This window comes from Triticum aestivum, chromosome 4B, assembly GCF_018294505.1.
Source record: "Triticum aestivum cultivar Chinese Spring chromosome 4B, IWGSC CS RefSeq v2.1, whole genome shotgun sequence".
Classification (NCBI taxonomy): domain Eukaryota; kingdom Viridiplantae; phylum Streptophyta; class Magnoliopsida; order Poales; family Poaceae; genus Triticum; species Triticum aestivum.
This window is the reverse complement of record NC_057804.1, coordinates 633136911-633149509: the sequence shown is the minus strand read 5'-3', so window position 1 is coordinate 633149509 and position 12599 is coordinate 633136911. Positions and strand designations below refer to the sequence as shown.

Below are 12599 nucleotides of genomic sequence, written 5' to 3'. Positions count from 1 at the left end.
AGGAGGAAGAATCGTCTTCGGAGGAGTCGGATGAATCGAAGGAAGATGAGGATGAAGACGAGGACGAGGCTTGATTGTTGTGCCTTTCATTTGTTTCTTGAACTTGGTTGAATTATGTTGTGGGCATGAATTTAAACTTGTGGGCATGAACTTTTGGGCACGAACTTGGTTGAATGATGTTTGTGATTCAAATTATATGCCATGTGTTTTGTGTTGATGTGTGAAATTTGTGCCCAAAATGATGAGAACAAATGTAGGCGCCGGCTACTCGCGCGCTACATTTTAGCGCGGCTGCTAGAGCCAGCGCTGCGCAACGCGTTAAACCTGATAATGAGCACGCCGCAAACCAGATTTTAGCGCGCCGCGCGTTGGGCACCTGTTGGAGATGCTCTTAATTGGCTCAATGACCAGACAACAAACTAACTTCATGTTCAGCTTTGGCGCAATGATGATTAGCACCAGATGCACTTACATGGCCGCAACGACACAATTTTCAGTACAGTAGCGTGTTCACCGTTGACAATGCAAGTCAGTTTGTGCAGAAATATAATTTGACATAAAGCAACTTGCCCATGAAATATACTACCCCGTTTCAATTTACTCGTCGTGGTTTTAGTTCAAATTAGAAGATAACATACGGTAAACATGTCGCAGAAGGAAATATGGTATGGGGGCGTGCCATGTCGATTAACAGTTATATGCCTTCCAAGGCTAAAAAACGTTATCAGTAGTTTCTCTATTGCGCTTACCAAAATCTCACAGGCAATGCGGAATAGTGGATGCAAGTCAAATTGAGCCCATGGTTACTTCTCGTCATCACAACAAAAGCGCTTACATATATCTGGCAAAATCATGGTTATTTCCCCGGCTATCACAACAGAACTGCAACCAAAACTGAATTAAACCAGGGACCCGGTCTAGGGCAAGTAACAAGCGCGCGACATATCAGAGACGCGTACTTCTTTCCTGTTTGTTCTACAACAATATCTCTTTCTTGTGGCCAGATAATCACCTGGTACCCCTCCCTTTGGGGTTGCCTTTTCCTTTTCCTTTACCTTTACCAAACCCTTTGGCGTTCCCTTTTCCGCCCGCTTTCCCTTTCCCGTCTGGTCTTCGGCTCTTCTGGGATCTACTGTCTTGGAATTTATCATCTCTCCCAGATCCATTAGGCCTCCTGTTTTTCTGGAACTTCCCGGGAGATTTACCATCTTTGGAAGATTTCTCATTCCTGCGCAGATTTTGCATCGCCTTTTCCTGCCTGCCCTTCCGCATCTGTTGGGGGTTTCTTATCTCCGATGGCACATCAGCATTTGGTATAGACGAACGCCCGCGACCGGCTGCAGGGTACCTTCTGTTTCCTCTTTGATAGCCAGCTGGGAAAGGTCATAGCATCAGGCCATGTTACATATGACAGTACTGATATCCAAGTTACGGAATTAACAGTTTAAACAAACCAAACTAACAACACAACTGTGGCGAGAATATGACAAGAAAGAGATTTCAAGTGGATGCAAACATATAAGACATAAGCAACCAGTAAGCATATGGTGTCAAGGCTTATCCCGTTGCAGTGAAATATGGTCAGCATTTTTTCACCAGAGTTGCTTTAACTATACTCAGGTTTTCACTACACCTCAAATAACGCACATCAAAACATTTCATGACACGTATGGCGCATGGTGGCAATAGGGGGTTGATGACTGCCTCACCCATAGCTACTTGATTGATTCATTCTATTCGTGATTCCCAATTCGCTACCTCACCCGAATTGGGTCCGCTAAGGGGGTATACATCTCTGATTCGTGAATCTAGATCGGTGTTCAGAGTGTGGTTTAGTGAATCTGGTAACTATGGTCTGACCTGGAGAGAGGGGATGATCATGAAAGAAGATGGGGAAAGGTGGAGAGATGAAAGGGAGAAGAAAAGGAACCAAACTAACATGCGGGGCTATCTTTATTTTGTCGGACGCAACTGAATGTTTTGTCTACCGTCAAGCTACTTCATTATCTAATAATAGTCCATTGGACTTGCAAAGCAAATGACACAATTCAGGCGGCCCAAAATGTAATTTTTCAAGTTTGGCAAGCTAAGTGGAAAAGCACACAACTTACAAAGCTCTAGTGTAATTTGCTTCGAGTACAAATACAAAGAGAAACCAGATCAAGGATGAGAATCATCAATCTGTTAAATAAGATAAGCCTCCCTTGGGCAATTATCACAATTGCCATTCCTGTGGCAAAAGCAAAATTTTCAGAGTGGCAACTGTGATAATTGTCAAAATCTAAGAGTGGCAAAAATGAAATAAAATTATTTTGCTTTTGACACAGAATGGCAATTGTGATAATTATCAAAAGCTAAGAGTGGCAGAAGTGAAATGTCAAAATCTAGAGTGGCATAAGAAAAGTTGGCAAAATCTAGAGTGGCAAAAACAAAATTTTCCCATATATTTAACTGACTGAATAAGTGAATGCACGCACAGCTTCAATGAATTCTTTTTGACAAAATAAAAAGGTGTTAGCATGCCAAACTGTAAAGCTGGGACATGCTTACCATACATGTATTTCTCAGAAAACAATTGTGGACGAATAGGAAAGCTAAAACAAAATTCAAGTGATTGGATGCTTATATAAAGCTTTATTGAAGATGATAGACCCAACAAGAACAAAAGTTAGCTAAAAACAGCTTTGCAGGAAATAAAATAACCAGATTGATGAACTATAATGGACTTCGTATAAAATTTACAGCAAAAAAAAAGACAATCACATGTAATACAAGAGGACAAATAAAAGTTGGTTACCTGGTGTGGATGAGCCTCCTTCTGCACCATCTTTTCCACCAGAACTGATTGCTCTATGTGACTTCTGCTGCCATTTCTTATAGATATCTTTACTTGCCTTTAACTTTGCACTGCTTTCCGTTTTAATCTGATCACAATAACAGTAATCAGAAGTTTTAAAATTACGCCAACTGCTCGTCTAGACTCTAGATTAGGTAAGACATGTCTACAGAAATAATCTAGGTAGGTAAACAATAGAGCGCCATATTATAAAGTCTCCGTACACACCTCAAAAATACGGATACGTGTTTGTTATTGGTTATTGCTGGCCAGCAGGTAATCTGCTGATCCTAGCAGCTACACGCACTTTTGATTTTTTTTAAATAGTACACGTATTGGCACTTTCCTAAAATTATGTATTTACATCCGTATCGGTGCAACTTAGGTACACGGTATATGCTAAGAAGATATGCAGTATTGCACATCTGAAATAGGCCTTCTACAACACATGACTAATATATCAAAATTCCTCAATATATTGTTTTGGAGTAAATGTTACACTTTGGGAAATGATATTCCTGTTATTATCAACTATAAGCTGAAAGAAATATGTATTGTGTCCAATGAAAACTCTAACTACTCATAATCAACAAGTTATACCATTTAGATAGGAGCCATGTATAACACTCATATAGTTCTATTTTTCATAGTACAAGGATGTACTAAAATTTCAAATCATATTCTTCAGCATTGAAATAATACCCTCTTGTTGGAGATTTACATGTTTTACCATAATAATCCAATTCCAGATTGTTCACATTAGATCATTACAAAACCAATCCTGGCATCAGAACATATATTTTTGGAAGTGCAAATACCACTTCCAATAGTTTGTTCCAGAAAAATTGAACACAGATAAACAGCAACGAACTTCCAAGATATTAACAACTGGACAGGCACATATTTTAAGCTGTCAAACTAGAAGGAAAAGGATTAGCTGCTCACATCTAAATTATGAAATTAAATTAGCGATCACAGTTTATACACATCTAGCACAGTAGCACTGTAAACATGGTACAGGAAGAAACTGTATCGAGATGTACCTTTCCTGTAGAAGTGACACGATCCCCATTATTCAACTTGACAAACTTGTTCTGCAACAATAAAGTAAGGATTAGCATGACCAAACGTGAATTTGCATATTGCAGATCGATATGTTGCTAGGAAAAGTTATACCTTCATCCAGTGATATCGAGTTTTCTGGGCTTGCATTCCAGAAGTTTCATCATCGACTAAATCAAGGACAGCAGCATCCAATCTGTACACATCATTAAGCTTTATTCAAACTTTCAAAGTGGCATGGTGTTGAAACTGCAGACCTATTTCATGAATAATGAGAGCAAATTTGGATACGCCAAATTAATTTGCAATGGAAGCTTTATTCAAATTGGCATGGTGTTGAAACTGCAGACCTATTTCATGAATAATGAGAGCAAATTTGGATATGCCAAATTAATTTTCAGTGGAAGCATGGGCCAAAATTTCTTAGAACTGAACGGCAGACCCTACTCAGTGTCATATTTTTAAATAACAGTTAGTCCTGTTGTACTTTCGGCTGAATCATGACCACACTATTAATGCTGGAGAGCAGGCAAGAATAACACAAAAACACAAGTGTTAATGGGCATTCAACAAAAAGTAAGCACATTCAACATGATGATACAACTTGTAGTTAAAACCAGGGACGATATGACCTGTGGTAAGCCACCGGTTATCTGTCCTGCTGGCTAAACCGTAAGTTCCATATGCACAGGATGATGTGATCTGATCTCAAGCTAATTTTATGAAATCTTGATGTTTATGATGATAGAAGACAAAAAGGTAAAGAAGAATAGCAAACAGAAATTGACTGGGAACTGATCATTTCCTACGGCTATTGATAGTGACTCACTTCCACATCAAACAAAGTGTCAATTGTATATCAGGAAACGTGCACAGCATACCTATCTTGAACAAATCCTTCATTTCCCTTTACTGACAACCCAGCTTCTGAATGCTGAAGGGGGAAAGGAATAGTGAAATCAAAATTATGCAGAAATGCTAGTGCAGTAAAAATTAAGAAGGATATTTCTCTTTAAGCTGCATACTTGGTTTTGAGGCACTGAACTTATGTAGTGATCCTCATCTCTAAAGCTCTGTGACTTCCGCTTCTTACCACAAACTTCTGAAATTGATAGATAATAAAAATATTATAATCACCATAACAAGAGGGGATGAACTTTTTCTAGGAATAGTGTTACAGAGCTAAAGATGCACTTTGACGTTGAAACAGCAATGACAGGTATTAATCTCACTACACTACACCTCACAGGAAGGAAAAGAAATGTAGACCTTTTTTCTCCCAATTAGAAATGTTTTCTGTATCTTCTTCCTGCATAAAATATAGCCATAAATCACTGCACAAAGCATAAGAACAAAGTAGCATATTCTATGTGGCACTCGCAGAAGAACGAATAAAGGTAGGCTTATTAACATTAGAGTGTTATGCTGTCCATTAATCTATAACTTTTGAAGGGATAAGTGGAAACTGTTCATAAAAACGCAGAATAGGCCATATACACAGAACTGGTGTGTAGTGGATACCAGAACAAGTACTGGTCACAAACGAAACTATCAACCTACAAAAAAATATGGAGCAAACAAACAAATTCACTTCAAATGGAACTGGCATGATTGATGCATCCACTGTGTGTTTCATCTAAATGAAATTTCAGAATACATGAATAAATATTGCTCCATCGCTGCATGAAGTTGAATTGCTAAATTACCAAGGCCAAATTATTCAGAGCATTCAATAAAAGTAAATATTGCAGACCAAACGACTAAAGAAAATCACAACCAAGACTACCATCTGCAAATTTCAGAACACGGAACATGAATGTGCTGCAGTTTTAAACAAATCAAAGACACGTAACAAGTGCTTATGAGGCCATTTTTGAGTCACAAAGACAACAGTCACGAAAAGGTATTGACCTTCGAGGCCAGTGCAATATATTATTGCTAATCAGCTATGCAAGAAATGAATTCTCCACTTTAGTTTGTTCCAGGCATCTTTGCTGGAACAACCAATCTTTTTAGGGTTAATTTTCCATACAGATGATAAGGCACACCAAAGTAGTATAATGGTTAGGCTAATACTACACCTTAACCCAGTAAAAATTGTCATATGTAGCATTTCAAGGTACATTAAGTGTATCAAGTGATTAAGTTATGTCAGCACTACATATCTATGTGGTGGTTTGCAACTTGCTATGCTTAAATGAGAAGTTGAGAACAAACAAAGGTATGACTTCAGAGTAATAATTACCTTTGTTGCCAGATCACCAGACTGTTCATGCACCAAATTTATTATCCCCTCATGGACTTCTCTTTTCTTCTTCATCACATCTAGCCATTGATTGCTACCCTACAAGGGAGAAAAGATGGTCGTGTTAGTTTCAAAAAAGATACGGTGATATGTAAATATATGTACTGTTTGCCTGAACCACATCTGGAATGCCTAAAAATCATATGAAAAGTTGGTTCCAGCATTAGTCAAGTTCAAGTAATCAGATCAGAGTTATTAGTATACTAAGTTAGTAACTGCATGTTGTTTGGTAATACACCAATTTGGCCACTATTAGTGAGTAAAAGGATTCATGTCACTTCACAGTCCCAAATAATCCAGTTGGGAATCGACATATAGAGATTTAATCTCATTTCTTAAATTTGTTCTCCTCTTCTATGCCCCCACCCCTCCACCCACCCACCCAAATAAATAAAAATGTTCTGATTGCTGAGGCAGTCCCTGCCGCAGCTGACTTAGGCACACTATGTGTTGTTTTTGAAACACTCTCAACTCCTAGCAGCGGTGCTGGATGTCGAACGGTCGACTCTTCTGTAAATGCTGCTGTTGCAGAGGGCATCAAATTTCAGATGAAGATGTGGTTCTCTAAATGCGAGGTGTGGGCTTGTCGGCGTGCGGCGAATACTGTAGCGAATGAACTGGCTAAAATCGGAAGCCCGTGCGAGGCTGATAGTTCCCTGTGTTGGGAATATGATGTTCCAGCCAAAGCGGCTGTTCATGTAATGGGCGATTTGCCCAACTGTTAAGTAATTAAAGCTATTGCTTTCCCTCAAAAATACCTACATGTTTCTGCAATGCAGAACCAGTAAGAAACTCTGCCACAAAGGGCATGTGCCATTAGAAGCTCCATTTTCCATGCCCTTACAAGTTAGCTTAAGCAGTAATCAAGTATTCAGATCAGAGCTACTAGTATACTAGCTGCATGTTGCAGACGTAGGAGAATAACTTAATATGATGCTGAAATTTCTCAAACTAAGGAAATAAGATGAAGCAATGCATTACTTTAGAACTTCTTGATTTAGCAGCTTCACCTTCAGCCTCTAGAATAGTCTGCTTTGGCCTGACAAGCATTAAGAATGAAAAAGGACCATTAGATTGCACAAAGCGAGCAAATACAAGCAAAACAAAGAATTGCTAGATGAAGAACCTACCGAAATGATTTCAGCCGCTCCGAGAACGCAATTGCTGAAATTTCATCTGGTCTAAGAACATCTCTGAACATTGGATGAAGACCTTCACGAGGCAAATCTTTTGCTCTTCTAACAGATTCTTTTGAAGGCATAGCGCGGGTCTTCAGATACAACCGGAAAGCATTAGCGCATGGCTTTTCCAATGCAATCAGATCTGTGCATCCACTGATGACTTCTTTTACTCCATCAGAGCAAAGATCAAGTATTGTCTGAGGAAAACGGCCATATATCGTTTCCCCATCAGCAAGACTTTGGTTGATTTTTAAATTCATTCCATCCATGTCTTTCAGCAGTTCCTCCTCCGTTGGAGCAGGTCTAAGAGGTTTTGAAAGAAAGAGATGTAGGTCCAGTAAAAATGGCATGTCCTCTGAAGTGACAAATGTAAATGCTGTACCAGTTCTACCTTGCCGAGCTACTCGGCCAACTCTATGAATAAATAACTTCGGTTTAGCAGGAAAGTCCCAGTTCACTACATTGTCAAGCAATGGAATATCCAGACCCCTTGCAGCAACATCTGTCACTATAAGTAGCATGGTCTTCCTTGCCCTGAATCTTGAAATGTGAATAGTGCGGGCTTCTTGATCCATGGCACCATAGGAAAGGGAAGCTTCTAGGCCCTCTTCTCGGAAAAGAATATTCAAGAACTCTACATGATACTTCGTTGAAACAAATATCATTGTCTGCTCCTCGGAGCTGATACGCTCCCGGACCAAATACAGCAAAGCAGCTAGTTTCTCTTCCTGACGCAGTGTGAAAAAGGCAAGCTTCAGATCAGGGCTGATCTTTTTGTCCAAATCAAGCCTTATGACTTGAGGATCACGTAAGCCAGCTTTTGCGAATTCTGCGAGGGCTTTCGGCATAGTAGCACTGAAGAGCAATGTTTGCCTTGTATCACTCAACTTGTGTAGAATTTTGTGTAACTGCTCAGCGAACCCCAAGCTAAAGAGGGAATCCGCTTCATCAAATACAACATATTCTACTGATCGCAGTGACAAGTCATCAACCATTGACAAGATGTGCTCAAACCTACCAGGTGTTGCAATTATTATATCGGGATTATCAGCCAATACTTCAAACTGACTCTCCATACTACCTCCACCAACAATTAGGCCAGTTTTTAGATCTGCAGAAAAGACAAAATTACATAGTTCATCAACACTTGTAGCTTTTGTTTTGTAGCTGCATAGGAGTACAATAGTGTTTTCCAAACTATTCTACACCCCTAGTAAAACTGTGTGCAAAAAGTAGTAGTTCTGAAATAATTGTTCACTATCCAAGTCACTTACATTTCCCAAAAAATACTCTATGATGCATATATTATTTACTATATTTTGTGAACTTGTAATAGGTGGTGTAAAATAACCTGTTCCAAACTATTATGAGGGTTCAATCACCACTAACAATTTACTCAAACACCATGTTTCATATCACTTCATATCTCAAATTGGCTAGTGACATATCACATAATGCATGACAAGTACAAGATCAGTTGTAATAAATTTTACACAAATGGAACTCTTGGGCACAATAATAACCAGTGATACTGAAACACTTATGCTATCCATAACACTAAGCATAGTTATCACATCCATACATACATGAAGCAAAGTGAAATAGACTGTTCGAAGTACCGATGGCGATGATATCATACAACATCAAAGTCTCAAATTGCCACTGGCTAGAATAGAAAGGAGAAACGAGGATCCTGAGACGGCATGGTTATGAGAGCGGTACGCACCGGAGAACTTGCCGAGCTGGTGGGTGAACTTGAGCGTCTGCGTGGCGAGGTCGCGGGTGGGGGAGAGGATGAGGGCGCGGATGCCGGCGCCGGGGTCGCGGTGGCGGAGGCGCTGGAGCATGGGCACGAGGAAGGCAGCGGTCTTGCCGGAGCCCGTGCGGGCCATGGCGGCGACGTCGAGGCCCGCGAGGATGAGCGGCATCGCCTTGCGCTGGATGGGCGTGGGCACGCGGTAGCCCTTGTGGCGCACCCCGCGGTAGACCTCCTCGCAGAGCCCCATGGACTCGAACCCGCCCGACTTGGGCTTCTTGTTGTGCGCCGCCTGCGCCGCCTTCTTCTTCCCCGCCGCCTTCGACTTCATCTGCGGCCGCCGCCACGGCTTGCGGTCCGCCGTGGAGGAGGCGGCGGCGGCGGCGGCGGCGGAGGGGCTGGGCTTGCCGCTGGGCGCCATGGGTGGGAGGCGGGGCGGGGGGCGGCGGAGGGGGGACGGGGGATGGTTTGGGTTCAGGGCTTTAGGTCTCAGCCGCGGCGGCGAGGTGGCGTGCGGGGGAGGAGGTAGGGTGCTGGCGGCTTTGTGGACCGGGCTGGACTTGTCTTGCTGAAATTTTGATCATGGACCGGCCCATATTGTCCCAACGGGTTTCATTCACAAAACTAAGGTTTTTTTTAAATCATAAAAATCTGACGCAAGGTTTTTGGAGATTCAGAGCGAACGCAGCGCCGCCGGCCAATCGATCGCTTTTTTTCTGTCTAAAAAAATTAATGGCTTCTTTTTTAAAAAAAACTTCTGATCTATTTAGCGTGTGTCATGGCAGTACAAAGAACACTAAAAATAAAAATTAAACGAGATCAGCCATGACTTTTTATTGAACTTTTGCCAACATCATGACTTTTTATTAAACTTTTGCCAACACCATGACTTTTTATTGAAATTTTATCAATGCAAAAAAAATCCTTGACATTAGAACATCTATAGCCGTGATGGACAAATCCGACCCCTCAAGTGCCCACGGACGCGTCCGCGGACACTAACGGTCACGCCTCAAATAATGCAATCCACATCTGGACACCTCAATTACCATATCTCAAATACATACAAACTCATACAACTACGTCGATGCACACACATCGTCCAGTTACTCCACCACTTCTAACTAAACATGCCATCGGACTATCAAAATTTGGCATGTTTAGCTATGGTGGAGATCATCCATGACTGCCCTTGCCCTTCCCGGCGCCCTTGTCATCCTTCTCGCGGAAGTTTCAAAAACGCAGTACGGATCGAGCTGGATCTGCTCGTCGGCGGAGCTGTCCTCATCGTCGATGTCCTCCTTCGGTGGCAGTCCGGCCATGGCACGGACCACCCGATTCTGCTCCCGCGCGGGGGCGCTCGTTTTCCTCCGCTATAATTTCTTCACAATGCGGGCCTTGGATGGCTTCCTCCTCTGCGGCTGCTCGCGTCGTCGCATCAGCCGCCTCCGTCGCCGCTATTTTGGCCGCGATATGGGCTTCGGCGGCCCTTATCCTCTCCTTCCCACGGCGGGCTGCCCGTTCCCAGTGGGCCTCATAATCTACCCAACCGGTAATGCGGAAGGAGTGATTTTCTGGCTGCCGGGACCACGATGATCCAGCCCCATAGGACCAGAGCGCCCGTTGAGCCGACACTATGGAGTCACGCCAGACAGACCCGTCTGTCGGACGGGCGCTGTCCTCCCGGGAGGCGGGAGCGGCGGAGTGCAATGCAAGCCGCCATTGCCTCCTCCACCCGCATGGGCTAACACCCCAGTTGACGGATCCGGACTGGTCGGAGTCAGATCCGCTGCCCGCCATGCCGGAGATGGCCGAAAATCACCAAAGGTGAGCTCGGCTGGCGGAGGGAGTGGAGGGGAATGTGAAGTGGCTAGGGTTTGGTCCGGCGAGCGGATGGGGACGAATATACGTGGGGTCGGGTGGACCAGAGTGGGTCGGGTCCGACGTGGCGGACGCATCCGTGTACGCTCGGGCGCCCTCGTATCCGCCCCATATTTGGGCTAGATATGAGGGGTGACAGTCATCCCGGGCGTTTGAGGCCCGTTTGAGGCGCCCGTCTAGGTCAGATTTTCGTGACCGGTCAGTGACGGAGAGGGACGCCTGAGCGTATGAGGAGGGTTTGGGACGCCCGGCTGTAGTTGCTCTTAGGTGTTGTACATTTTCCATCATAGGTATAACAGCCCCGATACAAATGCTTTGTTGTATCCACATTTGCCATGATCTACATAGGTACATTTGTCTTGATTTTAATTGCTTTGAATGCAGACAACAAATGCCATATTGGCACTAAAAATTTGCTATGATATGTATAATATCCTTGATAAAAGTAGTTTTCTACACAGTTCACATGACCTATGATGTCTACTACACAACCTTTTTCTTGTAGACGTTGTTGGGCCTCCAAGTGCAGAGGTTTGTAGGACAGTAGCAAATTTACCTCAAGTGGATGACCTAAGGTTTATCAATTCATGGGAGGCGTAGGATGAAGATGGTCTCTCTCAAACAACCCTGCAACCAAATAACAAAGAGTCTCTTGTGTCCCCAACACACCCAATACAATGGCAAATTGTATAGGTGCACTAGTTCGGCGAAGAGATGGTGATACAAGTGCAATATGGATGGTAGATATAGGTATTTGTAATCTGAAAATATAAAAACAGCAAGGTAACTAATGATAAAAGTGAGCGTAAACGGTATTGCAATGGTAGGAAACAAGGCATAGGGTTCATACTTTCACTAGTGCAAGTTCTCTCAACAATATATAACATAATTGGATCATATAACTATCCCTCAACATGCAACAAAGAGTCACTCCAAAGCCACTAATAGCGGAGAACAAACGAAGAGATTATGGTAGGGTACGAAACCGCCTCAAAGTTATCCTTTCTGTTCTATCTATTCAAGAGTCCGTAGTAAAATAATATGAAGCTATTCTTCCCGTTCAATCTATAATAGAGTTCATACTAGAATAACACCTTAAGACACAAATCAACCAAGACCCTAATGTCACCAAGATACTACATTGTCACCTCAAGTATCCGTGGGCACGATTATATGATATGCATCACACAATTTCAGATTCATCTATTCAACCAACACAAAGTACTTCAAAGAGTGCCCCAAAGTTTCTACCGGAGAGTCAAGACGAAAACATGTGCCAACCCCTATGCATAGGTTCATGGGCGGAACCCGCAAGTTGATCACCAAAACATACATCAAGTGGATCATGTGATATCCCATTGTCACCACAGATAAACACGGCAAGACATACATCAAGTGTTCTCAAATCCTTAAAGACTCAATCTGATAAGGTAACTTCAAGAGGAAAACTCAATTCATCACAAGAGAGTAGAGGGGGGAGAAACATCATAAGATCCAACTATAATAGCAAAGCTCGCGATATATCAAGACCGTGCCAAAGAGAGAACACGAGAGAGAGAGAGAGAGAGAGAGAGATCA

General features: G+C 42.5%; 1 protein-coding gene across 1 annotated transcript; it reads right to left on the bottom strand.

Annotated features, from left to right (window-relative positions):
• Window positions 1–780: 780 nt before the first annotated feature.
• Window positions 781–9630, bottom strand: LOC123093727 (DEAD-box ATP-dependent RNA helicase 29). Its single transcript, XM_044515757.1, has 11 exons — window positions 9111–9630; window positions 7334–8495; window positions 7185–7242; window positions 6144–6242; window positions 5168–5207; window positions 4924–5000; window positions 4780–4832; window positions 4013–4094; window positions 3880–3930; window positions 2798–2924; window positions 781–1373 (listed from the first exon to the last, which is right to left on the bottom strand). Exons 1-11 carry the CDS (start codon window positions 9559–9561, stop codon window positions 1009–1011), a joined length of 2565 nt encoding a protein of 854 aa, XP_044371692.1. The 5' UTR covers window positions 9562–9630; the 3' UTR covers window positions 781–1008.
• Window positions 9631–12599: the final 2969 nt, after the last annotated feature.

Excerpts from the sequence above, each read along its gene's own strand:
- LOC123093727 (XM_044515757.1), bottom strand. The coding sequence starts at position 9,561 with ATGGCGCCCAGCGGCAAGCCCAGCCCCTCCGCCGCCGCCGCCGCCGCC. Across the intron at positions 8,496-9,110 it reads CCAGCTCGGCAAGTTCTCCG|ATCTAAAAACTGGCCTAATT; the intron begins GTGCGTACCGCT and ends TCTTTTCTGCAG. Across the intron at positions 5,001-5,167 it reads TTCTAATTGGGAGAAAAAAG|AAGTTTGTGGTAAGAAGCGG; the intron begins GTCTACATTTCT and ends TATCAATTTCAG.